At 36.8% G+C, this 27,012-nt stretch overlaps 1 protein-coding gene across 2 annotated transcripts; it reads right to left on the bottom strand.

Moving 5' to 3' along the window:
• Positions 1 to 139: 139 nt before the first annotated feature.
• On the bottom strand, positions 140 to 22,519 carry Mlf1 (myeloid leukemia factor 1). 2 transcript variants are annotated; one of them, XM_055596840.1, is made up of 7 exons: positions 22,370 to 22,519; positions 12,421 to 12,568; positions 8,214 to 8,297; positions 6,897 to 7,025; positions 5,413 to 5,572; positions 2,277 to 2,415; positions 140 to 481 (listed from the first exon to the last, which is right to left on the bottom strand). In XM_055596840.1, exons 1-7 carry the CDS (start codon positions 22,414 to 22,416, stop codon positions 376 to 378), a joined length of 813 nt encoding a protein of 270 aa, XP_055452815.1. In that variant the 5' UTR covers positions 22,417 to 22,519; the 3' UTR covers positions 140 to 375. The 2 variants fall into 2 exon arrangements, with proteins under 2 accessions (XP_055452815.1, XP_055452816.1); XM_055596841.1 differs by lacking the exon at positions 6,897 to 7,025.
• Positions 22,520 to 27,012: the final 4,493 nt, after the last annotated feature.

Genomic DNA, 27,012 nt, shown 5'->3' with positions numbered 1-27,012 from the left:
TGATAGCAGACACAATGCATGTTGTTTTAATATCTTACTTTTGTGTATACTGTACATAATACCTATTATTTTAGTTTTATTTTATATAATATAGTCAATATAAAAATAATTGAGAAAGCAAAATCATGTTTATTTTAAAGTTTGTATTATATAAGAGTTTTATATAGAATGTTTACCAATTTAATGACATTGTTGAACATCAAATTTTTATTCCTAAAGTATGAACAATGTAAAGTTAAACCCACAAGAACATTCAGATCCAGAAGAAAAGGATAGTATTGATTTAACAACAGGAGCTTGGTCTTTTGTATATTATCTAGCACCATGACTTTCTTTGTTAAAACAACCAACTAAACAAATGAAATGCACAGCTATTTATTTTTTGTTGATTTTCGCAGGTGATCCTTTGACATTGAGTTTGTCCGCAAACATGTTTGGTCTTCTTCCACTTTCAATGGCCGAATTTCGATGAATTTTCTCTCTAAGAAATATACATATAACTATTAATACCATTTAAAAATACTCAGTGGGCTATAAGTCAATGCAAGTAAGTGGCTTTTAAGTTCCTCAATAACTCTAGACAACTATTTTATTGAACAGATGAAGTAAGAGCTACCTGGGCAGGGTGGCACAAGTCTTTAATCCCAGCCTTAGGGGAGGCAGAGGCAGGCGGATCTCTGTGAGTTCAAGGCCAGCCTGGTCTACAAAGCCAGTTGAGGACAGCCAAAGCTACATAGAGAAACCCTGTCTCAAAAAACCAAAAAGAAAGTAGAGCTATTTTACCTAAGCTGTACCGAATCACTTGCAGTTTAAATGGTGTTAAAAAAAAAAAAAAAAAAGATAGCCACTAGTGAAATTTACACTTAATTCAGCTCCTGAGTTGTGCCACCCAAGTGTCAAAGAGATTCAATAGTCACACATATTTAATAGTTAATATGTTGGCCAGCACAATTTATCATGTGGAAATTCACTTCTGCAAATTCTACTGGACAGAACAACTAAGAAAAAATGCAGCTGCTAGGGCCATAGGTTTACAGAACATTTGAAATGAACATGTTTTCTCTAACATGTTCTTAAACTGTGTTTAAACTTAGCAATGTTAGGCACCACAATGTTAATGTTTTCAAGGTGAGACAAATATTTCCAAAAAGATAGAGGCAAAATTTTAAGCCATTTCACAGAAAATAGTCAGGCTCTAAATTCCTAAACAAGAACTTCAAAGACAGTACGACAGCATGCAGAATCCTGCACAAAGCTTCTGATTTACTTGAGGTCCATTTGTCCAGAGCTGGTTCCCTAAGGCCACCTCCAATCCTGTACTCTCTCAGAGCCTAAAATGGATTTCTGTTTCAAGAAACCTGAAGTTTCTCCCCAAAACTTGAATTAACTTCAGGCTATGTACTAAATGTATAAAAGCACTCTAAATTTTAATTTGTGGTTTCACCAAAAATTTTCCAGTTATGCCAAAAGCAATTTCAAGGAAAATGAAAGTTTGTGTAAAATTTATCTACATACCACATTGCATTAAATACTTACATGATATTATTATATATTGTGAACGTATTTAAAATTAATTTATAACTAAATGCTGAACTTTGTCTTGGTAAGGAAGTTAAGTTTTCTAAATATAAAACCTTTCCCTTTATACTGTCTCTATAAACACCTTAAACCTATGCAATGTGGATGACATTGAACATCCACATTAGGAATTGTTTTACAGTAGACATCACAGTATATAAAACTTCCTTAGGATTCTTGTCATCTTTTTTTTTTCTGATGATTAATCACAGTTCCAAAATATATTTGTTGGTTTTCAGAAACAATTTTTTATTTATAAGGGCTATTTAGATTCAGTATAAAGTTGTTACTTTTTCATAAATGATACTGTAGATACAACTTGAATATTCTCAAGAATTTGATAAGAAGTTACATAATTCGTGTTTGTGTATGTGGGTGAGCGTACTTATGTGTGGTAGGTTCATGTTCACATGTGTGCATTTATATAGGTCATAAAAATGTTGGCTCTGTTGTCATTGTTTAGGCTCTGACTCACAAGATAAGCTGGGCCAATTGGGCAGTGAGACTCAGGGACCGTCCCCTCCTCCTCGGTATTGGGATTACAGTTGCATGATACTATGTCAGGATACCTTCTTTTGTCAACATAGATTTTGAGGATTAAACATACTGATTATGTGGAAAAAGCTTTATCTCCACAACCCAAGTTACATAACTTTAAAATCTCCTTTAACAGCACTGCTTTTACAAGTAACTTTTACCTCCTTTTGCGTTCCTGTGATACTGGATTGTCTTGGCCCATGCTTCTCATTCTATTGTTTTCTAGATTGTATGAGCATCCATTAGGCCTGTATTTCAACACTTCATTTTGCCACTCATCATCAAAAGCATGAGCATCATCTATATTAAAGATCAAAATAAAAGAACAAGCACTTAGGTTTCTACTGGTATTGCCGTAGGCCATCACACACTTCTTGTAGCCAAACCTTACAACAGAGGCAGAAACTTCTGCGTTTCCTTCTGAATTTTCTCCTATCATTACCTGTTTACTGACAGTATGATTTTCCACTTACCTTCTTGATTGTCCTATTATCTACATGAACTGGATGATCATGATATACTCATTTATGAAATTTCCTCATGAATCACTCACTCACAATGACCATAACATTCTTTTATGCTCTTGGACATTCCTTCAGTAGCTTGCATTTTTTTTTTAAAAAAAAAATCATTTATTTATTTATTTATTTCAATTTATTCACTTTGTCTCCCTGCTGCAGCCCCCTTCATCATCTCCTCCCAGTCCCACTTCTTCCCCTATGCCCTTTCCCTAGTCCACTGATAGGAGAGGACCTCCTCCCCTTCTATCTAACCCTAGCCTATCAAGGTCTCATCAGGACTGGCTGCATCATCTTCCTCTGTGGCCTGGCAAGGCTGCACCCCTCAGAGGGAGGGGATCAAAGAGCCAGCCACTGAGTTCATGTTAGAGACAGCCCCTGCCTCCCTTATTAGGGAACCCACTTGGAAATTGAGCAGCCACGGGATTCCTTTGAACAGAGGGTCTAGGTCCTCTCATGCAAAGTCCTTGGTTGGAGTATTGGTCTCTGCAGGTCCCTCTGGGCCCAGGATTTCTGGCTTTGTTGCTTTCCTTATGGAGCTCCTGTCCCCTTCAGGTCTTTCAATCTCCCTCTTCTTCCATAAGGATTCTGGCACTCTGCCCAAAGTTTGGCTTTGAGTCTCAGTATCTCCTTCTATACCCTGGTGGGTAGGTAGAGTCTTTCAGAAGTTCTCTGTGAAAGGCTCTGTCCTGTTTCTTGTCTTCTCCTACTTCTGATGTCTATCTTGTCTATACTTTACAGAAAAGCTTCTGTAAAGTGCCTTGAATTTTCATTCAGCATTTCATGTTCCTAATGACTTAAGTTTGTTGTCAATTTCCCAACACTACCAACTTTCAATGTCGTGAAGTAGGTACACCGACCCCCTTAGAAACAGATGCCTTTTAGATGCCTTTAGAAAAATAGTGTAATTTTCCAGCATGTTGATCATTACAAAATACTCAGTGTACATCTACACAAACATGTATGTATGTATATATCATTTACTTCTTAAATTATATGTATTTGTGCTGGTGCCCTTGGAGGCCAGAGGCATATCTCTGGAGCTTTAGTTACAGGTACTTGTGAGCACCTGATGATGCATGCATACCACACAGCCTGGCCCTGGAACCTGACTGGAGCCTGCAAGGAAATAAAGACATGAAACACATACAGAAAAGCTGGGGTCAGGGGGGTTAAAGCACTCTGTTGGGAGTGGCACCAGCTACCCCTAAAAAACAACTCCAATCTCATTGCTTTCAGTGAGCAGTGCAGTGGGAGGGGTTGGCTGGTTTCCACAGGTCTCTGCAGACAAGTATTCCAAAGCTGTAAAAACATCCAAGAAGAGGAAGTTGAAGTTGCTAGTTTTTGTGTACACTGATCAATCCTCTGTAAATATTCACACTTGGACTAGAGGAAGGAGGCTCTGCCAATTCCTAGGCTGACTCAGATGGGGAATGCCTTTGCCAATTTCTCATGGGTCTGAGGCTTGGGTCCTTGTCATGGCTATGCCCACATCAATGATATACATTCATTTACAACTTCACTCATTTAGGGCATCCTCTGCTCCCTGCATCCTGACAGTGGCAATTGAACTAGGTCCTCTGTAAGAACAGTACATGCTCTTAATGACTAACCATCTCTCAAGGCAACTCAGTACACCTCTTAAAAAGATCACAATGATTATAGTTAAAAAAAAAAGCTCAAGTTATTTGGCTTTCCTTTTATGGCATAAGAATACTTTAAAAGCTGTGTATTATAATTATTATTTCTATTTGTGTGTGTTTGGGCACGAGTCTTAGCATGTACACTTTTCATTGTGGAGGCTGGAGGACAACTGCTCAGAATAGGTTCTCTCCTCCTACCATGTAGCACCCTGGGGGTTAAAGTTGAGTTGTTAGGTTTAGTGATAGTAAGTACCTATAAGAGCAATTTTTATCTAATTCAAGTAATTTTTCTGAAATGGTATATTCATTTAATGTATTATTAAATATTATGATAAAACATTGAAGCTTTTTCTGAAAATATGAAATAAATATAGTGACACTTCAATAATTTAATTCTAATTAAAACATAAAAGCTTGATTATTGATTTTTTTAGCCAAAATACCTTGTCAATTAATAATGTTAGAAATTTTAATATAATTTAAAATAAGAAAAGTTAGACACTAGAAGAGCTTAAATGAATTGAAGAATAAATATAAAACCTAGAGAACAAATATTTGCTTAGTCTTATATATACTAGAAATTAAAATTATCAATATAAAATGTAGAAGTTATGATCTATTTAAAACGAAACTTTTAAGTAATCACTTAGATACTTTTGAAAATAATAGGCTTTTGCGGTTATTATGGCGGGCTAGACTGAGCATAGTATGAACAAAACAGCAAAATAATGAAGTTGAAAAAATGTTTATACATGCAGAAAGCTATTAAAAAGAAATTCATCAAAACTTGAGTGGTATCTTGGGATTGAAGTTATGATTGATTTTTACTTGTTCCTTTAAACTTTTCAAGTATGATTCTTGACAATAAAAGTATTTAAACTCATTTTGCTCATTGATAATATTACTAAAAAAACCTCAAAATCTTATTTTATCAGAAAACTGAATGATACTTCACATTAACAAAAGTTATCATAAAAATGTATCTGTTAGATAACAGAATCACAATTGTATTACTTTGACAATAATTTCCTATACAGTCTTTATAAGCCATCTTAATAAAAATAAAAATGCATCAAGTTCTAGAAATGCAGCTCCTATTTTAATTTTTGAGAATTTTTTTCAGTGTGATAACTTACTTTCGTTCATATTGATGAACTCTTGATTGACCTCTTCATCTCCAGTCTTGTTGTTCTTTGACTTTTTAATGACATGAGCTCGGTCATGGATATGATGACCAACAGACATTTTTTCTAGTCCACTGTCAGAATCTCTCATTGCTCTTCTGGTTTCTTTTATCTTTAAAAATACAGAAAAAGCCCAAAATTATACTTAGTGTAATTTAAGACTTCACTATGTTCACCAAGTTAAATGACAGTGAATTTGCTAAAGATACTAGTCATAGGTATGTTCACACATCAGAACTGAAAATGAATTACTTTACATTCATTCTGTTAATCTAAGATCTTATTGTAACATACAAGACAATGGAGAAATGGAAATTTTCACATCACAGTTTGTAGAAGCCAAGAATTTTCATCTTGGGTTAGTAACTCGGTAATTTTAAAGGTGAGGAGTATACATACCCTAAAACCCAGAAATACTATATTTAGATTCTTATACAAGAAATCATGGATAAAATTTTGTTATGTTTATATTCTGGGTACTACACAGTAATTAAAAAGGAAAGAAATAAAAAGCTGGGTGTGGTGGTGCACTTGGGAGGCAGAGGCAGGTGAAGCCCTATGAGTTCAAAGCCAGACTAGTCTGCATAATGAGCTCCAGGCCAGCCAGTGCTAGTAAGACCCTATCTCAAAACAAACAAAAGAACACAAATTAAAATTAAAAAAATAAAGATACATGGGTTACACATACAACTTGAATACATTTCTGGAACATGCTGCTGAGTGCGGCAAGTTGTAGAGGACATGTACAATAATGACTATCTGTATAAAGCTTAGAAACCGATAAAGTCATCTGTTGTATTTTAATATAATGGATTAAAATGCACGCGCATGATAAGCTCCAGAAATAAGAAAATGGTGTCTCCTGAGAAAGTGACAGAAAAAGTGATCTAGAGAACACATTAGAAAATTTGTATCTGTTACACTTATGCTCAAAAAATAAAAAGAATTATCTTAAAAGAAACAGAGAAAATGCTGATTTGAGTAATCTTTGTGGCAGGAATATAAGTTTCTTATACATCCTTTTTGAACACTTCAAAATATTTTATTAGCTTACTAATTAACTTCACATATAAACTATAAGAAGACATTTATTTTATGAAATAATAGCTTCTATCTTATCAATGTCTACACTTTGTGTGAAGGTCACCTTCATGGGTGGTGAAAAAAATTTCACTAAGTAACCACAACTGGATGTCATGGTTTCCACAGTGATGTGTGCCTTATCATCTTGCCTCCCTCCCATCCCTGCCACTGTTAAGACAATATACTTTTTCTATAACTTAATAAAGTGTTAAGAATGCTTAAAAAATACTCAGTGCCAGGCATGGTAGTTCATACCAGCAATTCCAGACTTGCAAGACCGAGGCAGGCTTGCAAAGCGAGACTAGCTGGGGCTACACAGCTAGACCTGGTCTAAAAACAGTATGAAAACTTACTCCTCCAGGAGCTCTGCGGGTCTGAGTTGCAGCCTGGAAAACCTTTGGTGGTTCATCTCCTACTTTGGAATAGGTCATAACAGAGGAAGAACAAAATGAATGACCATTTGGATCCATTGAAAGGTGACCCTACAGACAAAAATAAATAAGATTCTAGTTAAATTGAAGAATTAATGCCAAGAAGTAACAATATTAGATACATACTTGATCCAAATGGAACCTGGTATCCTAACTTACTTCAAGTTTTGGTGCTAATTTCTATTTCTTATATAAAGAATAACAAGTGATTCGGACAATCTCTGAGCCTACATGACTTAGATTTAAATAAAGATGTTAGAGTCTCTTAGGCAGAGGCTATCTATTGTACAGCCTTGCCAACCAAGGTCAAGTGAATTAGGTATGTAATAGGAACTTCATACTTTCTTTGGTACCAGATTAATACATTCTAAAAGTCATTGCTAATGTCCAAGATTTTGGGCATTCTTAAATGACCCATAGAATTCTAATTAGATATTGGAATGACAGACATAGGTCACCTTCAGATCAAACCAAGTTACATAGTTTTTTAAATTAATTAATTAATTACTATTTATTCACTTTGTATCCTGGCTGTATAGACCCCTCCCTTGTCTCCTCCCAGTCCCATCCATCCTCCCTCTTATTCCCCTATGCCTCTTCCTTAGTCCACTGATAGGGGAGGACCTCCTCCCCTTCTGTCTGACCCTAGCCTATCAAGTCTCATCAGGGCTGCCTGCATCATCTTTCTCTGTGGCCTGGCAAGGCTGTACCCACAAGTTACTTGTTTTGATGCTACTATTTTAAGCAGCAGAATAGGTGTACTAGTGTTTATTTAAAATACTTAGCGTGTATGGATTTAATCTAGCATCCAAACCATTTCTGTTTTCAGAGAATTTTTAATATTAAAACTTAGTTGCTAACATGCATGCAACTTCTGAAGTAAATAGGTAATAATAAAATATGCAAATTTATAGAAAATGTTCTTTATAATACTAAAAAATGTTTGGAGATTGGACTTTTTAATTGTATAAGTCAACTAATAACTTTTCAGACTTGCAGTTTGTAGAATAAGTGAGATATAATTTTAAGTTTTTTATTGAATAAGATAGAAAATAACAACAAGCTAACATTATAATACACTGATGAAATATAATCATTTAAATGTTTGTTTCAGGTATAAATCATGTAAAACACTTTTTTCGCTATTTTAACAATGGTTAAAGATGTGCAAAATTCAATACAGTATAGGATACCAATAATTGAAAATAATGTTCTCATCAATTTATTTTTAGTACTTACAAAGTTTCTTTGTAAGTCTTGTATGCCATTTCGCATATTACACATCATCCGATCCACTGACTGGAAAGGGTTGACGTCTGCATGCTATAGGATAGTAGGAGGTATATCATTAATTGCAACACCAAAAAAAGCAAACAAATCTTCCCAAAACAGTTGAAAAAGATCCCCTAATTTACTGGGAGATAATCATGCAGTAATCAACTAGGCAAAAATAATTTTAGAACTATTTGTTAAAGAAAAAAAGGAAGCCTATGCAAAATCTCAAACAGCCAACATTATTAGAGAATTATAGCACTACATGTATATATACAAAAATTATAACCTATGTTCATATAGTACACAAACGCACATTTGTGAATACACTTATAAATATACACATATCATTTTTCAGCTCCTTTCTCCTCCAAGCTTCTCTTAGTTTCTTACTCGTCCTAACAGCTCATTTTCTCTGGGGAGAGGTGGGTGGCTCAGATGTCATAGGACCTGAGCTTAACTTCCAGCAGTCAAGCAGCTTGCGATTGCCTGTAACTCTAACTACAGTTCTCAAGTATCTGACACCCACTCTTTTGCCCCTATGGGTACTGCATTCATGTTACAAAACCCCCACACATAGACACGTACCTTATAAAAAAGTCACCTCTGACTGATCTTCACCCATTACACTCAAGTTTTGAATTGTGGGTTTGTGTGCTACCACAGTGCAAACTTGCTTATAATTTTACTATCTTTGAGATAGACTGCTTTTTTTTTGTCACTAGTTTCTCAGGAAGGACAAATATTACATCTCAAACTTCAGAGTCACCAGTACCTCAAATTCAGTGCAAAAAAATGAAAAGCTTTTCATAGAATACAAATACAAATAGTCTAAACTATGTGTGTTCTAATCCTTGGACTACTATTCAGTGTTAGCAACTAGTAAGGCAGATCGAAGTCACCATGTTTGTTTAGAAAAACCAAGGTGTCCTTGGCAGCAAAGCTGGAGAGAAAGCAGTCAATCTGAGTTTCCTCATGTGCGTTGTTCACCTAGTGGAGAGTCTTCCCAGGCATGTGGAAGTCCAGCTTCCACACACAATGGTCGCCTCTCTTTGAAAATTAAGTAATGTTCCCTCAAACTCTATTTTTCCATTTCTAGAGGAAATTTTGATTGGTAGAAATTAAAATATTCTTTAAAAAAAAAGGTATTAATAAACCTCTCTTTGGCTATTAGATTGCTGAAGTAAGCCTCAAGAAACTAGATTTTCCTCAGGAATATTACGGTGTGAAAATGAAAGGGCTCAAGCCTGGTGCTGGCCAGTGGGGAATTTGTCTCCCAGAAGAGAAGTCATATGACTGTGACAATGTCAGATTACTTTGCAGGACAGAGTGGGAGGAAACGATGATGGGACCACACATTGACTAGGACTGCCCACATCTCCACACATCTTCCCTCATTTACATCAAAATCCCATGACAGGGCCCTGAAGACGGACTTGGGAAGGACTTTCTCTGGACCACTGAGTTCTTCCCAATGTGGCAACATTGAACACACCTCTTCTTTTTCAGCTTCTCACTATTACTTGTCTGTTTAAGGGCATACTGATGCTCATTGGGCAAGCCTGGCTTATTAGCGCTGGCAGGCCCAGGCTCTGACCCTAACAACTCTGTAGCTACTTGAGAAAACCCACGTCTAAGCACTCGAATAAACTTAAAACACGTAACAGATTTCCAGCACAAAGCTTAAAAGCTAGTATGGAAGTTAGAGAGATGCATGCAAACTCACTCTGCTTTAGTTAATAAAAGCATCTGTTAAAAAACACAGCTAAAATAATTTGTCTCATGACACGAACCATTCCACCAAACCTTCCAAAAGGTACAAGAGAAGAACTTGTTGTCTAAAAAAAATAATATATTTTGTTTGCATATATTATATAGGCATAGCTAAAATATAAAAGTGCACTGCCTAACAGTGTAGCTCAGAAGTACCATAATTACAGAGCTGTTTAATAAAAAAGGGCTCAATGTGTAATTTTTAAATTATCTGTTTATTATGCATTGTAGCATCTGCCTGACCAGATAATATAGAAGCCACAGTACTCTGAACATATTATTTTAGTAAGGCAACTAAAAGAAAAGGTCTTTGCTATAGACTAAGGCAAACATTTCAAAACTTATTAATGACAAGAATAAAGTGTTTTCTGTTGCTATTCCATTTTCTAAAGATCCACTACTCCTGCCATAACCAATTAAAACAAAAAATTTAATCACATTATCATTACCAAATAAGTAGCTATAATAGATAAAATTTATGCTTCTTAAAGATAAGTTCAGAGAATAAAAAAAAAATTATGTTTCAGAAAGGGTAATAGAGGTCTTTTTAAAATATATATTTTAATGTATACTCCCATGTCTATGTTAGGCAAAACAAATAGCTCATAAATTGCACTTTTAACATATAAAAAATTAAAGATTTTAGTTGTATAAAAAAGCCTGATGACTTGAGTTTGGTCTCCAGGACCCATACAATGGAAGGAAAGAAATTTACTTCCATGAGATGTCCTCTGAGCCTCCCTCAAATGAATAAATGCAATTATATGTTTTAAGTTAAGAAAATATCAACTACTTAGAGGCTTCGAGTACTGTAAGAAAATTTGACTTTTGTGAGTTAAAGTGGATTATTGTAAGTTGGGCATCGTGTACATGCTCCAAATCTCAGCATTCAGGTGGGAGGCTGAGGCAGAAAGAACTGCAGTTCCAAAGCCAGACTGTACCACAGAGGGAATTCCATGCCATCCTGAACACATAGCAAGATCCTGGGGCTTTAAAAGAGAATATGCATATATACACATACAAAGTTTTACCACTTATACTATAGTATTACTATAGACAAGGTAATTATAAAATTGTGTGTGTTTAGACCAGAAACATGTTGGATGTACCAATACAACTCTTATTTTTATTTCTTTGTATTTAAAGAATAGATTAGATGCATGTCACCTAGTCCACAGGTTGTATCCTGAGTTATAAGGGTAACTAGCAAGGTTAAATATTATATTATCCAGCTTTTATGTTTGTTTGTTTGTGTTAGGGTTACTACTCGGGAAGAAAATGGTTTATTTGGTGTAAGCTTCCAAATCAGTGTTCATCATCAATGGAAATCAGGACAAGAACTCAAACAAGGCAGGAACCTGAAGGCAGGAGATAATACAGAGGCTGTGGAGGGGTGCTGCTGACTGGCTTGCTCTTCATGGCTTGCTCAGTCTGCTTTCTTCTATAGCCTAGGATCACCAGCTAAGGAATAATACCGCCTACAATGGGCGGGGCTCTCCCCTATCAATCATTAAGAAAATGCATTACAGCTGGATCTTCTGGAGGCATTTTCCCAATTGAAAATTCTAGCCTGTGTTGACATAAAACTAACCAAGGACAGATGGGGACTTAGGTAGCTGAGGATGGACTTATTACGTTAGCTAAAGAAAAACTTGAACTGCTATTTCCTGTGTCCATCTCTAAAGTGATGGGACTACTAGTTTGTGCCACCATGTCCAGATAACTTATCTAGCTTTAAATAATAATTATTACAAAATAAGCAATTAGGCTCAAAAATGTCCCCATAAGGAAAACACAGACCAGAGTAAGAGGCGTAGTTCAGTTGGTAGAGTGATTACCTACATAACATACACAAGGCCCTGAGTTTGGTTCCTAGCATAATCAAATGTAGCAAATTTCTCAGCCCATGGTACTTTGAGAAATAAATGTCTGATCTCTAAAAGCTATTCAGCCTGAAGAAATTTGTTATAGCTGCCCAACTACACATGAAAGCAAGGGGCCAATGATTTTAGATTTTCATTTAAATGCTGGTTTTGTACTTTCTCTTTATACAGAATTATCTTCCCACTTCACTTATTTATTTTGTAGCTATTTAAACATTTTAAATATATGGTACCAGGAGTTCTTGTGGGTTTTTTAACACATGGGGGAAGTTATTAGGAAAGATATATACAAGAAACAATTGCTAGTAATTGTATAATCATATGATCCTAAAAGTTTTAGGAACACAGTGCAATTCTGCACCATTAACAATTCATTTTTACCTTTGCAAAATGCCTCCCTTTTTATATAATAAATACTTCCATGATAGAAGTATTAGCCACACCCTATCAGTACGTAACTTTTATAGCATTTTTATCATGTTCCTACAAAGCTTTCTTGCTACTTGTCTTTAACTTACCATTAAGGAATCTTCATCACCATCATGTTCTCTATGATTATGGATTCTTCCTCTACTATCAGAGATACTGAGCAAGTCTCTTCCAAAAGGTTCAGAGAAACTTCTCATCATGTGGCGCATACTTTCTCGGTGTGCAAGAAAAGAATCACTGTTGAAACCACAGAAAAATGGAAAATTAAATGTTAATAATTTAAGAAAACTAGCATATAACTACTACAAAGAAACTCAGGCGCTAATATAATTAAGGAGACAAAATATTACAATTTAGGAGAAGAGGATTATTTGATAAAAGACCTAGTATTTATAAATATAATCATAAATATTAATAAAATCCTATCCTATTTGCTATCTACTATATTTATTACACTAATAAAATATACTTTTATTTCATGTTGTATACATTTGGTAAATGCACATTACCATATCACAAGTAGTTTAAGGTGAGGAAAACTGAAAATACCAGGTAAGACCACTTTCGGACATTTACAATATAACTCTATAGAAGAATATTCCATGCAAAATATGGGCACTGGAGAATATAAAAGAATATTCCATGCTAAATATGGGCACCAAAAACCTATAAATATTGTCTTTTTAAATTGAATGTGCACAAATAAGTCTGGAAAAGAGCACTACTAAAATACAATCGTACCGGTTTAGGCTGGAAAGATAGATAGCTCAGTGATTAAGAGTGCTTGCTGTTCTTCCAGAGGGCCAGGGTTTGGTCCCCAGTACCCCCAGAAGACTCACAACTGCTTCTCACTGTAGCTCTAGGGGATCCAACACCTTCTTCAGGCTTCTGCAGGCTCCTGAATCCCCAACCCCAGAAATCTTAACATAAAAAGAACACTGCTTATTTTTAACTTTCCTGATTGAGAGTATATCGTAAAATACAAGCATTGAGAACCACAGTTATGTTTATGAACACCATAAAAGTACAGACTATATCTGTATAGTCAAAGCCAGGAGTTGATCAAAGAGCAGGCAACCAAGTTCATGCCAGTGACTGCCCTTGCTCCCCTTACTAGGGAACCCCCATGAAGACTGAGCTGCCTATGGGTTACATCTGAGCAGGAAGTCTTAAGTCCTCTCTATTCATGGCCCTTGGTTGATTCATTAGTCTCTGCAGAGCCCCCTGAGTCCAGATACTTTGGCTCTGTTTGTCTCCGTTTGGAGCTCCTACCCCCTCCAAGTCCCCCTTCTTCCATAAGATTCCCTGCATTCTGCCCAAAGTTTGGCTGTGAATCTCAGGATCTGCTTCGATACCCTGATGGGTAGAGTCTTTCAGAGGCCCTCTGTGCTAGGCTCCTGTTTTGTTTCCTGTCTTCTACTTCTGATGTCTATGCTGTCTGCCCTTCTGAGAGAGGACTAAGCCTCTTTCCTTGGGTCCTCATTGCTTATCTTCTTTAGGACTATAGATTTTAGAATTTTTATCCTATATTATATGGCTAATATCCACTTATAAGTGAGTATATATCATGTGTGTCTTTCTGCTTCTGGGTTACCTCACTCAGAATGATCGTTTCTAGTTCCATCCATTTGCCTGCAAATTTCATGATTTCCTTGTTTTTAATTGATGAATAATATTCCATTGTGTAAATGTACCACAATTTCTTTATCCATTCCTTGGTTGACTGACATTTAGGTTGTTTCCAGATTCTGGCTTTTAGTGTGAAGATTTTTTTTTTTTTATTACTGTTTCAATCTCAGTACTTGTTATAGATCTATTTAAATTATTTATTTCACCTTGGTTTTATAGGTCATCTGCATCAATAAATTAATCCATTTTATGTGACTTTCTAATTCAGCAGAAATGATTCTTTGAGGTACAGCCTAACTTTCTTCAGAATTTCATTGTTATCTATTGTGATGTTTTTTCATCACTAATTTCATTAATTTGTGTCTCCCATTTTCATTGGTTAGTTTGGCTGAGGGTTTGTTAATCTTTTTTTTTTAATATATTTACAAAAGCCTACACCAATATACGTAGGCATACTCCCTGACTTGCTCATAACTTATATCTCGTATATCCTATTCTAATTCTGTATGTGGCTGGTTACCACTTGCTTGGCTCTCTATCCTCAGTGTCTCAGGCAAACCTTTTTTTTTTTTTTAAAGAACTCAATGTTTCTTTAATTTTTTTTCATTTTTACTTTATTAATTTCTGCCATGGTATTTTTCTATCCACTAATTTTAGGTTTAGATTGTTTTTGTTTTTCCAAGGTCATATAGTGTATCATTAAGCTATCTGAGACCTATTTCTTTAATGTAAGCATTTGTAACTATAAACTACCCTCTTGTAGCTTTCTTTGCAACTAATATGTACTGGTATGTAGTGTTTTCATATTCTTTTGGCTATAGGATTCGTAAAATTCCCCTCTTGAGTTCTTCAATGATCCATTAATCATTCAACAGTCTGTGTTCAATCTTCCTGAGTTTGTATATGTACTACAGTTTCTCTTCTGTGGGTTTCTATTTTTATTCCATTGTGGCCAGAGACAAAATAACTGTTCCAATTTCCTGTATCTTCTAGGACTTGATTTAGGTCCTATTCTAAAATCTCTTTTAAAGAAGGGCCCATGGGTTGCTGAGAAATATATATATTCTGCAGCTATATGTTAGGATCTCGTGGTCTTTGGTGGTTAAGAGCATTTCTTGAAGGCAATGAGTAGAAAGATTACAAAGTGTTGATCTGTCTTTAATACTGACCATTAATACTGAAAGGCATGTATTTGTTAATTTTGTCAGGCTTAATATTTTCTTATATCTAATTTATTTAACTATTGTTTCAGCACAGTTATCCTTTCCTATAGACTTGTGAATGTTCATCTTTCTCTTTAGTCTGAATGATTTAAGTATCTAAAGAGTTGGCTTGGTTTTCATCAATTCCTTATATTAGTTTATATTATGGAAAGCTTCTTTCTCTTTCCATTATGACATAGTTTTGTTGGCTATAGTTACATGGACTGATTTATCTTTCAGAGCGTTAATTTCATCATTCCAAGCTTGCCTGGCTCTTAAGAGTTTTTCTTGGAATTTTATTCTGATAAGATTGTCTTTATATATGACTAGTGTTTCTTTTTTATAACTTTAGGTATACTTTCTTTACTTTCCACATATTTAATTTTTTAACTACTTGGTGTGAGGAGGTTTTTGTTTTGTTTTGTTTTTTTCTGGTCTCACTGGGTTGAAAAACCTAAATACCTCTTGTTCCTAGATAAACATTTCTTTCCCTAGAACTGGGGAATTTTCAATTCAGATTTTACTAAAAATGTTTTTTACAACCTGGTCTATGAAATGAGTCCAGGACAGCCAGGGCTCTGTTACACAGAGAAACCCTGTCTTAAAAAACAACAACAACAAAAGAAACAAACAAACAAACAAACAAACAAATCTTTTCATGCTTTTAACATGAACTGTTCTATATCCATGATTCATAGGTTTGACCTGTTCATGGTGTCCCCTAGATTTTTGTTGTTGTTGTTGTTTTTTAAGACAGGGTTTCTCTGTGTAGCCTTGGCTGTCCTGGACTCATTGTGTAGACCAGGCTGGTCTCGAACTCAAAGATCCTCTTGCCTCTCCCTCCCCAAGTCCTGGAATTATAGGTGTGAGTCACAGCACCCAGCCTCTACTAAACCTTATATTCTTATATATTCTGCCTATTTTCTTATTAATTTTTTCTTGTAACTGAATGTTCCCATTTACCCACCTTGCCTTAAAGCTCTAATCCCTCTTCCCCTTGACCCATTCTATTGACAAAGCTTTTCACTGAGCTTTATATTTGACTCAGTGAATATTTCACCTCCAACATTTTAAATTGAATTTACTGAATTCTATCTTCATATCTCATATTAACCTCATTTCATGAAGCTGTTTGTATTCTCTTGGAACTCATTCAAGAAATTGGATTAGAACCAAAAAAAAAAAAAAGCAAAGAAAAAGAAAAAGAAAAGAAAAGAAAAGAGAACAGAAAGAAGAAAAGAAAAATGAGAAAATGTAAACAGTTAAACTTGCGCTGGGCATTAAATAGAGTAGGAATGGAAGTGAACTGGAGAGAACTGGATTAAAGTAGTCTGATTATGGTTTCTCGACTGCTTGCTGTTTCCAGCCCTGACTGAATCATTCCTTCCTGGTCTCCCAGATGCAAGGCACATTTCCGAGTAATACTACTGGCACTCCCCTTCAATGTGAGGAGATCGTACCCCTAACAGATAATCCTTCTAGGTACACCCTGAGTTTTCTCTTGTTCTGCTGTTAATTTTCTTATTACACTTTACTATTAAAACTATGATTTTTTTTTGTCAGTCACCCATCCCTTCTCATAGCTGTATGTTAACTTCCTATAGCTTATTCCCCAAAAGATTATAGCAAACCATGTCTGCATTTTTTTTCTACTGCCCTCTTCTCCCTCAAAAAGTTTCTAAAAAGCTCAACTGCTTCCAATGTGATTGCTTTAGAATTAAGCAAATGCTTAACTGGATTTGCGTTTGGTGTACATACATGTTTTTTGCTTTGTTTAATTCAGCTTTGTTTGGGAATAACTTACACTCAGTTTAAGAACAATTACGTATAGTCTAAGAACAATTATGATATACAACAATTTTATTACCCCAAAAGTTGTTTTGAGCCTTTTCAGAAAATCATCTCCCCAAGTTCTATTTACCCCATTAATAAACTGTGATGAAATAGCTCACAGAAAAAACTTAAAGGATTCAATTTGATCATAACTTCTAAGGTTTCAGTCTACCACAGCAGAGAAGGGCAAAATGCAGGAGAGCTGCTCACGTCAAAGTGGTTAGCAAGGAGGGAGGATATCCTTTCCGTGAGCTCTCTTTCTTCTCTCGTGTACTCTATCTGGGCCTCCAGCCTGTTGTGATGGTGCCAATCATATCCACAGTGGGTCTTTCACCTCAGGTAAATCTCTTCAGAAAGTTCTCACAGACATCAAACGTGTGCTTTACTAATCAGGCACTTCTAAATGAAGTCAAGGTGGCAATCAAGTCAACCATCACAGCTTTATCAGTATAGTTTTGCCTTTTTCAGAATCTCACATAATGCAACAATATAGTGTCTGTCATCTTTTACACTAACTTCTCTTAGAATAATGCTTTTGTAATTTATCCCTGCTGCTCTATTCAACAAATATTAACTAACGCTAGATTTGGTTATATATGTGTGCGTGTGCGTGTGTATCATTATATCATAATATAATCACAAAACTATTTCTAGGTTTTTGTCTTTATAAATAAGGCTTTTACAAGTATTCAGGTACTAGGCTTTGTGCACATAAAGTTTCATTTCTTCTGAGTAAATCTAAGTACAGCTGCTCAACTGTATAGTAAGAGCATGTTAACTTTATAAAAGTTGTGTACTAGGAGCTCTTTTAGTACTGTATTCTTCCTGAAATTTGTTATTGTTAGTTTTTTCAATTTAAATTATTTGAATAGCAGTATCATGTCATTGTGACTTTATTTTCTATTTGTCATTTACAAGTGATCAAAATGAGTACACAAATATTTATCACATTTTAAGATGTTTGTCTTTTGTTGTTGATTGTTCTTTATATATATATTTAAAACCCTTTGTTTTTTCATCTTAAAATATCAACTACATAGCTATAAGTCTTTGTTATTTCAAGGTTGAGGTCTATATTTTTATCTTCAATTTGTTTTGAGATAGGTCTCATGCAGCTGAGGCTGGCTGGCCTTGAAATCACAATATAGTTGAGAATGGCCTTGAAGTTCTGATCTCCCTACCTCTACATCCAGAGAGTTAGGATTATGGGCATCTGACACTATGTGGTGTTGGGGATCAAATCCAGGGTTTCATGTAAGCATGTTACCAACTGTGCTATACTCCCATTCCAGGTGTCCAGGTTTCAATGCCGATTACAACTTTGTTGAGCTTAGTCTATTTATAACAATTTCCTTGTCTTTTCTTTCATCTCTGTTTAAAACTTAATTATGTTAGAAATATAATTTGATGATAGTGTACAATGGGATTCGCTTGTTTAAATATGTGATGGACAACCATTCCAATGGTATTCAGTGGTGCTATATCCCTGCTATGCCATCAAGTAACCTCTTCTGCCCTTGAACATGAGATGAACTTCTGGACATTTTTTTAAAAAATTGGTGTAATGAAGTAATAGGATATCACATTCAAATTCACATCTTTCAAAGACTATGAATTTTGTCTTAGGTGCTCTCTAATACACAATAGCTGGAAAGGCTTGGGGGAACTTAGAAGCACATTTTCTAAACTGGGTAACAGCCATGGAAATGATTTTGAAAATGGATGCTCATTTAGACAATACCTCAGGTTCAATAAACTTGATTGTAGCCTCCCAAGGTTTGATTTAAAACTACTCAACTAAGCTTCTTCATCAACAGAAGATGTGATATATTCTAAATTCCATAAGCTATTGCAGCAATAGATAATTAACATATATTTCAAGGATCAGATCTTAAACTAGAGGGCAGCTGAAACAGGAAGATGCCTATGGAACTTCTGACCAGCAAGAATAACATATTCATGAATTCTGGGAATTAGAATATGGTTATCTTTATAGGAACCATTATTCTGCCTACAACAGACATGTTCTAAAATAGCATTATTTAATTTCAAAAAACCCATCAATTTCTGCCAAGTCTGCATAAAATGGTTCCAGAAAATTGAAATGCTGTAAACATAGATTGATATTAAACTGCCATTGGTGTATGCTGACATGTTTATAAATGATTAAGTGAATTCTTTATTAAAGAATGGAATTATAACAAAAACTAAAATGGTTCTAAAGCATCAACATCCACAGAAATATCCAGCCCAATGCCAACATTATCTCTGCTCTAAGGCTGAATTGTAATTATTATTTTTTGTTATAATTCAAGGGGAGACTTTTCTCTTTATATCTCTTTTTCTCTTCATGTCTTTCTCTTATATATAGGGTCTCACTATGTAGTCCGGGCTGGCCTGGAGTATGTAGGCCTCTACCTCCAGAGTGACTTGATTAAAAGCATTCACTACCACACTTGATTCTCTGTCTTTATGCAATTTTAATGACTGTTCTGTTATCTCCATTCTGCTACTAAGACTACCCAGTCAATTTTTTTCTTTCAAATATAATTTTCAGTTCTAGAATTTCTATCAGATATATAATACATGCAACATACATTTATTTATATTATATAATATATCTATTATACAATAGATATATTACATATAAAATTTCACTTCATTCGTTGATATGGATTTTCCTTCATTTCAATCATATTTTCCTTCACATGTGGGGCAAAATTATATCTGCTTTAAATTTTTTTTCCCACTAATTCTAATATCTGGGAAACTTCCAGTTAAGTCTTTTATATAGAGAATGAGTCCTATTTTTTGTTAATTTTGAACTCAATGTACAGAATATAGCTACTATGTTATAGAGGTTCTGAATTTTGTTATATTCTTCAGGAATGGTGAATTTTTCCTAAGGAGGTAATTAATGTGATTGCCTTAGAATTCAAATTCTGGGTCTTAAATGGAAGATTAAATCTTCCTCGATTCTTGCATCCTCTTCAGTAAGCTGCTGAGTCTATTAATGCACAGGTGGTTAATCCTAATACAGATTTGTGCAGAATTTATCCACAGGAAAGCTGTCTGGTTCTCCCTATGTCGTCTTCCCCAGCTCCCCTTTTCAGTGACTATAGTGGTACTGAGCTCTGTCCTTCATTTTTAGCTAGAAAGACTTTTGAGTCTTCTAATAGCTTTGGCTGCTTTGCAAGGAGCATAAGAAGCTTCAGCTCTGGGTAGAATTTTCTTTTCCTTTTCTCATCTTTTAAGTCGTTTTCAGTTTATGTATGCTTTGGGACATTTCCCCAAAACCTTTACCAGAAGGCTGTTTTTTTAATCATCCTATACTTCAGTGATATCTGTAAGATCCATGGGTCTAGTTAATTTTGGTATATGATGTTTTATTTACTTGTCTTTTTTATAATAAAGTTTATTTTAAAAAGAAAAATAAAAAAATTTAAAAGAGTAATAGTCTAGGCAATTCCAACATCAACAATGGTAATTAATGAAAATAGTAATTACTATCAGCAATTATGAAATTCTATGCGTAAACTGCTTGATGAATCATTAAGGATACTAGATCACTCTTAAGCGATGTTTACTGAATATTTTTTAAGTTAAACTAACCATTAAAGAAACCAATTACCAGGAGGTACAAACCCAGCATCAGGTACAATCTTTATATAAAAACGTTGAGCATGCTCAGTGTGTTCTACTTCCCTTTTACATTCCCAATGTCAGTAGATAGTCAAGTATGTTTGTCACCTTAATGAATGTTTTAATTTATATTAAATGAATACTCATTTTGTTAGGACTGGAATAAGAGGGGTGGGCCAAAGGACAGATTACCTAAAATATAAAATTTAACTTCTTTACCCCCAGATGTGTTTGTTTACTCTATGTATAATGGATATAGAGAATAAACTATAAGCATGAATCAGTATTATAGTCAATTACTACAATTTGCCTTATATTTTTGATAATGATTGCTTTGATCTGACGGTGGCTAAAAAGTTTTCAAGAGTGTGACTGATGGTCTTTTCCATGCTAAGCATGGAGGAAGGGTGCTTTTTTATATGTATGCCTGTTTGTGATCTGTTACTATTTTTGACCTCAAATCTTGGGTTCCCTGCCTTTGCTCAGAGGGTCATCCAACAGTTTCAATTACAACTGTTAGACTTTTTTTTTTTAAATAAAGATATTAATTACATATCAAGTTACATTTAATTAAGGCATTACTCATTTTGCTATAACTAGGTATATATATATAAAATAAGCTCAAATACCACAGAAAACTAGATAATAGTGAAACCTATTCCCGAATGTCACTGGGGACCATTCGCCATTCCAAGTCGCCTAAGGTGTTCATTGCACACACCATTTCTTTGTTCCTGCCCCATTTTTTTTTCATTGATAAAACGAGAAGTCCCTTCTCAAACAAGGCCAGCTCTGTTGATAAAGCAGGCAAAGAAAACAAACTGTGTCGCATGGCAACTGTCCAACCACTTGGAAGCAGGCCTCACAACTCTCCTACGTGGCAGCGCTGTCAAGGTGACAGCCTTCACTCTATGGAAACTTGCTTTATAGGCTTTTGGTTTTTTTTAGGTTTTGCTAGCAGATGCCTTTAATCGCAGCGATCAGGAGGAGAAAGGCAGGTGGATTTCTCTGAGTCCGAGGACAGCCTGGTCTACACCGAGTTCCAGGCCAGTAAGGTCTAGTGAGATCTGTCTCAAGCAAAACAAAATAAGGAATAATAATAATAATAATAATAATAATAATAATAATAAAAACTTCCCACCTGTTTCTCAAGGAACTGTCACCCTGTAAAGCACTCCCCGGCCCTATCTGAAATTAAAGTGACTAATTCTCACTAGAAGTTCCACCAAGATGGCAGTTATGGTCACTAGCTAAGCCCTGCTGCTGCACAGGAGGGCTTCAGATTCGAGACCCCCCTCCCCCGCACGCGCGCGCACAGTGTGCACACCCGTTCAGTCTCTCCAAATCGCCAGCAGCCTGGAGCTCAGGATCCTAGTCCTCACCTCCCACCACCAAACTCTGTTCGTATCAGGCCCCTAAAGCCTGCTCACACCCCCTCTCCCAACCCTGCTCAGCTCACCCTCTCTCGTGCCCTCCACTTCTCCTTGCCGTATTCCCTCAAAGTCTCTCACGCCCCATATCCTGATCGCTTCACCTAATGACCCCCAAATCCCTTCAGCTCCTGTCCCCACTTCTCACGTCCTCTACTCTCCCCACAGCCACTTCTCCTCACTCCCACCTCTCCTCACCCCCTTTTCACCTCGGCCACCTCGCACCCCCATTTCTGCACGCCTCCCGCCGGGCGTCCCCCCCACAACCTGCCGGGCCTGGCGAGCGCGGCGGGGACACTCACGCGAAGAAGGGGTCATCCTCAAAGCTGCTGCTCAGCATGCGGAACATCGTGACTCTGCAGCTGGCGGCTGGCGCGGGTGGAAATGGGCGCAGCTGGCCGCGCCGCCACCGGCCTGCTCCACCGCTCGCTTCGCGCGTCTGGCCACGGCAAAAGCCGTGCCTGCGACTAAGGCGGGGCCTGACGCCTGGCTGCTTTCCCATTGGCTGTGTCCCTGTGACGTCACGAAGGTGAGGCGGGAGAAGGGGTGGACGTTAGCCGCTGCTATGGCAACCGCGGTAAACACAGGAGGCAAGAAGTTGGTCTAGAGGCCCTTTGAGGCAACCTTTCAGTGAGACAGCTTGGTCTTGGAGCTGAGGGGACCAGAACATTAGACTAGTTCTTTATGTCCTTGACCAAATCGTCCTTAATCCCAACAATTCTCTAACAGCTGGTCAAACAATGAAAAAAAGGTTTTGAGTACAATTATCAAGTAGGGTATTCACTTCTTGAAGGAAACATGATGAAGCCTATCAGATTTCATAAACAAAACGTTTCCGTGATTCCAAAACACGAAGCAGAGTCTCACAATCCATAAACAACAGGTAGATATAGGAGCAAACAAACGAATAAATAAATAAAAGAAAAAAAGAAATTGCCCTCCTTTTGTTCCTCTTCATATCCATTTCAAAGATCAGATCTCATGTTGAAACCAACGAATCTTTAACACCTTCCCAACAATCCTAACCAGCAATATTTGGGCACAAGATCTGAAGCAAGCAGCCATATCTATCTAAAATTCTATTTCTATTCTTTCCATTACAGTATAAAGGTGCCTTCTATTTATAACAAGAAAACTGGTTTTCATTTTAAAACAGTATGATACCTTAATGATAAGCCCAAACGTGTTAAGTGATCTTCAAGGTAGAGTACTGGGGGGAAAACAGAGAGAGGACTGGTGAGACTGGGATGTGGTATGGTGGGGGAAGGGGCAAGGTGAAAGTTACTCAGTTATTGACGTTTGTAGAGTACTGTGTAGGCCCTTCCAAGAACTGGAGACAGAGAGGAAAGAAGAAAAAAACAAAGAAGGGGGAAATTGAGAAGGAAGGGGTGAAAAGGCATCTTGCACACACACACCCTCAATTCAGTTGTTCCCACACTCTCTGGGGAGTTTCCTTGAGGAGGTAGGGGCGTCGTCCATGTCTCCTCAGGGGCCCTGTGGGAGAGACGCAGCATGCTGCCACTGGAAAGGACCGTGCAGAACCTGATTTGGAAGTGTCAGGAGTGCTCAAGGTTATTTTTGGAATTGGAAATTGAATCCTATGAACCTTTACTCCTCCCCCATTTCACCAGGTTTCTTTGGCAGTCATGCTTCCCTGAGACTATTGGCTTGAGGCATGCCTCAATGACATGGCCCTTCCAGGAAATAAATAGGCTATTTTAATCTTCCTCTGGCCTCGGCACGGGGCATAGAGAGCATGTATGGGTCAGGGAACTTGTAAGCTAATTCCATAGCAAAATGTTCCGTACAACATCAGGAATTAGTTTCTGTTTAGCACGAAGTAAACGTTAAAGAGATCGTTCAAAAAACCCAACACAAAATGAATACAGTTGGCAGTATGACAGACAACAATATGAAAAAGACTTTTGCATTGAGGCAAGAATAAAGAAAATTGTGAGAAAAAGTTTCATCTTGTTGCATGGAAATTTTCTCAGAACCATACTGTTAAAACACACATGAATTCTCTGGTATAAGGGACAGGCTGGTAGAGGGTCACCCAGAACATACAGAAGCAGTGTAGGCACCCCATTTTAATGCCTTTTAAAAATGTGGTAGAAAAAAACGAATTGGAACCCAAAAGCCCATGACATCAATTTTAATGGAAACAAAAGAAGAGGAGGGGCCAGGAGAGGATGAACACCCCACTAAGGAAGCAATGGATATGTGAAGCCAGCTGAGAGGGAGGACCTTGAAATTGGCTGTAAACACAACTATGATAACTCATTTGTGAAGCCCTCCTGTAACCTATGTTGTGTGAGGGCAAGTTACACATTGAAAGGTAGTAAGTGCTAAGTGAAAAGTCGAAAAGAGGGAATGGAGTGTGCAGTTGTAAATAGGGGATACCATTTAGTCTTTACTGGGAGTATGAATTTGAGCAAAATGTTACAGGAAGCAAACATAAATCTTCTTGAACTTTCTGAGACCAGTACAAAGGTGCCTGATACCTATAATGGGTAGTTCCCTTCATATGACTTGAAGCTCTCCTTCAGAGAATAGAATAATGCCTTCTTTATTAGGATAATAGTTCTTACTTATTTCCTTTTTTTTAATAAAATGTGTTTATCTTTATGTGAATTGGTGTTTTGACTTCATGTATATCTGTATGAGGGTGTCAGATCTCCTACAGCTGGGGTTACAGACACTTGTGTCCTGCCATGTGGGTGCTGAGAATCGAACCCAGGTCCTTTGGAAGAACAGTTAGTGCTCTTAACTATTGAGACATCTTTTCAGCCTTCTTTTATTTCTTATGTTCCAAACATTGTCCTAAGTTCTTTCAAATAATTTTCTCAGTTAAATCTTCCTATACCATGTGTACTGAGATGCTTATCTTTTATTATACATGAAAACACTGATGCCCAGAGAACTGGTGGCTCATTTTAAACTGAGATTTGTCTTGCTCCAAAGCTTACATTATCTCTACCATCCTACTTTGTCTCCCTGTAAAGTTTAAAGGACTCACAAACTATTACATTTGTGTGGCAAAGTACATATTCGCACATGCAATCTCTAGCCACACTGTTGCTTATGTGCCATTTGGAAGAACACAGGCCAGATCAAGGAAAGACTTCCAGGAAAAAAAAATGCATGAAATACAAGTCAATTCTACAAATACCACCAAGAGTTCAAAATGTCAGTGAAATGCATGTTTTTTGTTTCACCCATTAACTCATGAGTTATTTAAGAAGGACCAATTACATTTCAGACACTATTCTGGCCATTTAGGATACAAAATTCTCTGGCTTATTGGACATGCCAGCATTAGTATCAGGGATTCTACAAACACTGTTACAGTATTTTAGGGTGTTCAATATATTTTTAGGACATTATCTCATTACCCAAGAAAGAAGAAACAGTAGACTTTTGAATGCTGGGATATTACTTTATTATAGCTCTCCAGACTCCTGAGTTTTAGACCATTACATAAGTCTTCATTACTATGCACTTCAGTGCACCTAAGGACTTTGTGCCCTAGTCTCATTGCTCCTTTTAACAGTGAATAATTATTGTCCTGTTGAGTTTTACTGGCAACTTGATACAACCCAGAGTCGCTTGGGAAATGGGAACCTCAACTGAAGAATTGCTTCAGTCAGATTGGCCTGTGACGGTGTCTTGGAGGAATTGTTTTGGTTGATGATAGATGTGGGATGGCTTCGTCCACAGCTTAGAGCTGAGCTATCTAAGAAAATAAGAAAAAACAAGCCAGAGAGCGAGGGAGCCAGCAAGCAGCATGCCTCCATGATTTCTGCTTCAGTTCCTGCTGCCAGGCTCCTGCCTTGAGCTACTCCCCTGACTTCCCTCAGGGACCAGCGGTTATCTGGAGGCATACACTGAAATAAGCCCTGTTCTCCACAAACTGCTTTGGATCATGGTGTTTATCACAGAAAGAGAGAGAATGAAACAGATGTGCTCTCAGGATGAGATACAATGGGTTATGTGGCGACTCTGGAGGGAAACAGACCGTGGAGGGGTTGGCTTGTGTAAATACCGCCAAGCTACAGATGGGAAAGAATTTCTGATGCCCCTGAGGCTTCCTCATGCTACTTCCTAACCACCCCCTCAGGGTAAGTCATATCCTGAGGTTTGCTTCTTCCTTGATCCCACCCCTGTTGCATATACGATGGCAGTTTATTCTTTCTCACTGTGTAGGAAGTGGCCATGTATCTTTGATGGAGCTTTGGACTGTTCCTCTATTTGCCTTTTAAAAGTAAGGCTGATACATCTATGTTTGCATGTTTTTAAAATCAATGTTCTGTTGGTCATATTTTTATCATCCCTGAGATTATGAAAACTTTTTTCTTAAGGCAACTCATAAAGTGAAGTATTTTCCTCATGATTTGGCACAATAAAGTTTGCTAGTGTTTTGTGTTTATAGATGTAAGCTGAAGTTTCCAGAAAAAAAGATACTATACCCATGTTTCAGACCAAACTTTGTGGCTGTGGGAGACTGTCAATGACCTGGAGACAAGTTATCATGGGCTCTTTTTAGTCCCTTTAATAGCCAGTCATTGACCAGCCCTGTTTCCCTTTGATTATCAAAACTTCAACATATTTTTAGCAGACTCCTGCTTCCATCTATCCAGTTGCCAAGAAAGCCACATGATAGCATCTGAAAGTCACAGAAGAGTTTTCTCAGTTTCTCTACAGCCTGCTTACTTACGGTATTAGGGAAATGCCTTGATTTATGACTTTATTGGTTCTGTATTAAATAAGCTCTCCTTTAATGTCTTTCATAGTGGGACATTTTATTCAGGGCACCTTGAATCTATATTACTATGGTCATTCGTGGTAGCTACCTCTTATCCCCTTTGACACGAGATCTGTGTTTTGTATTGACAGATATCAGAAGAAACACTTTAAATTAAAAAAGAAAACATGATTCTGGAGC

This window comes from Psammomys obesus, unplaced genomic scaffold, assembly GCF_907164565.1.
Source record: "Psammomys obesus unplaced genomic scaffold, mPsaObe1.curated_primary_1811, whole genome shotgun sequence".
In the NCBI taxonomy this organism is placed as follows: domain Eukaryota; kingdom Metazoa; phylum Chordata; class Mammalia; order Rodentia; family Muridae; genus Psammomys; species Psammomys obesus.
The sequence above is the reverse complement of the archived record's forward strand: the minus strand, read 5'-3'. Positions and strand labels throughout refer to the sequence as shown.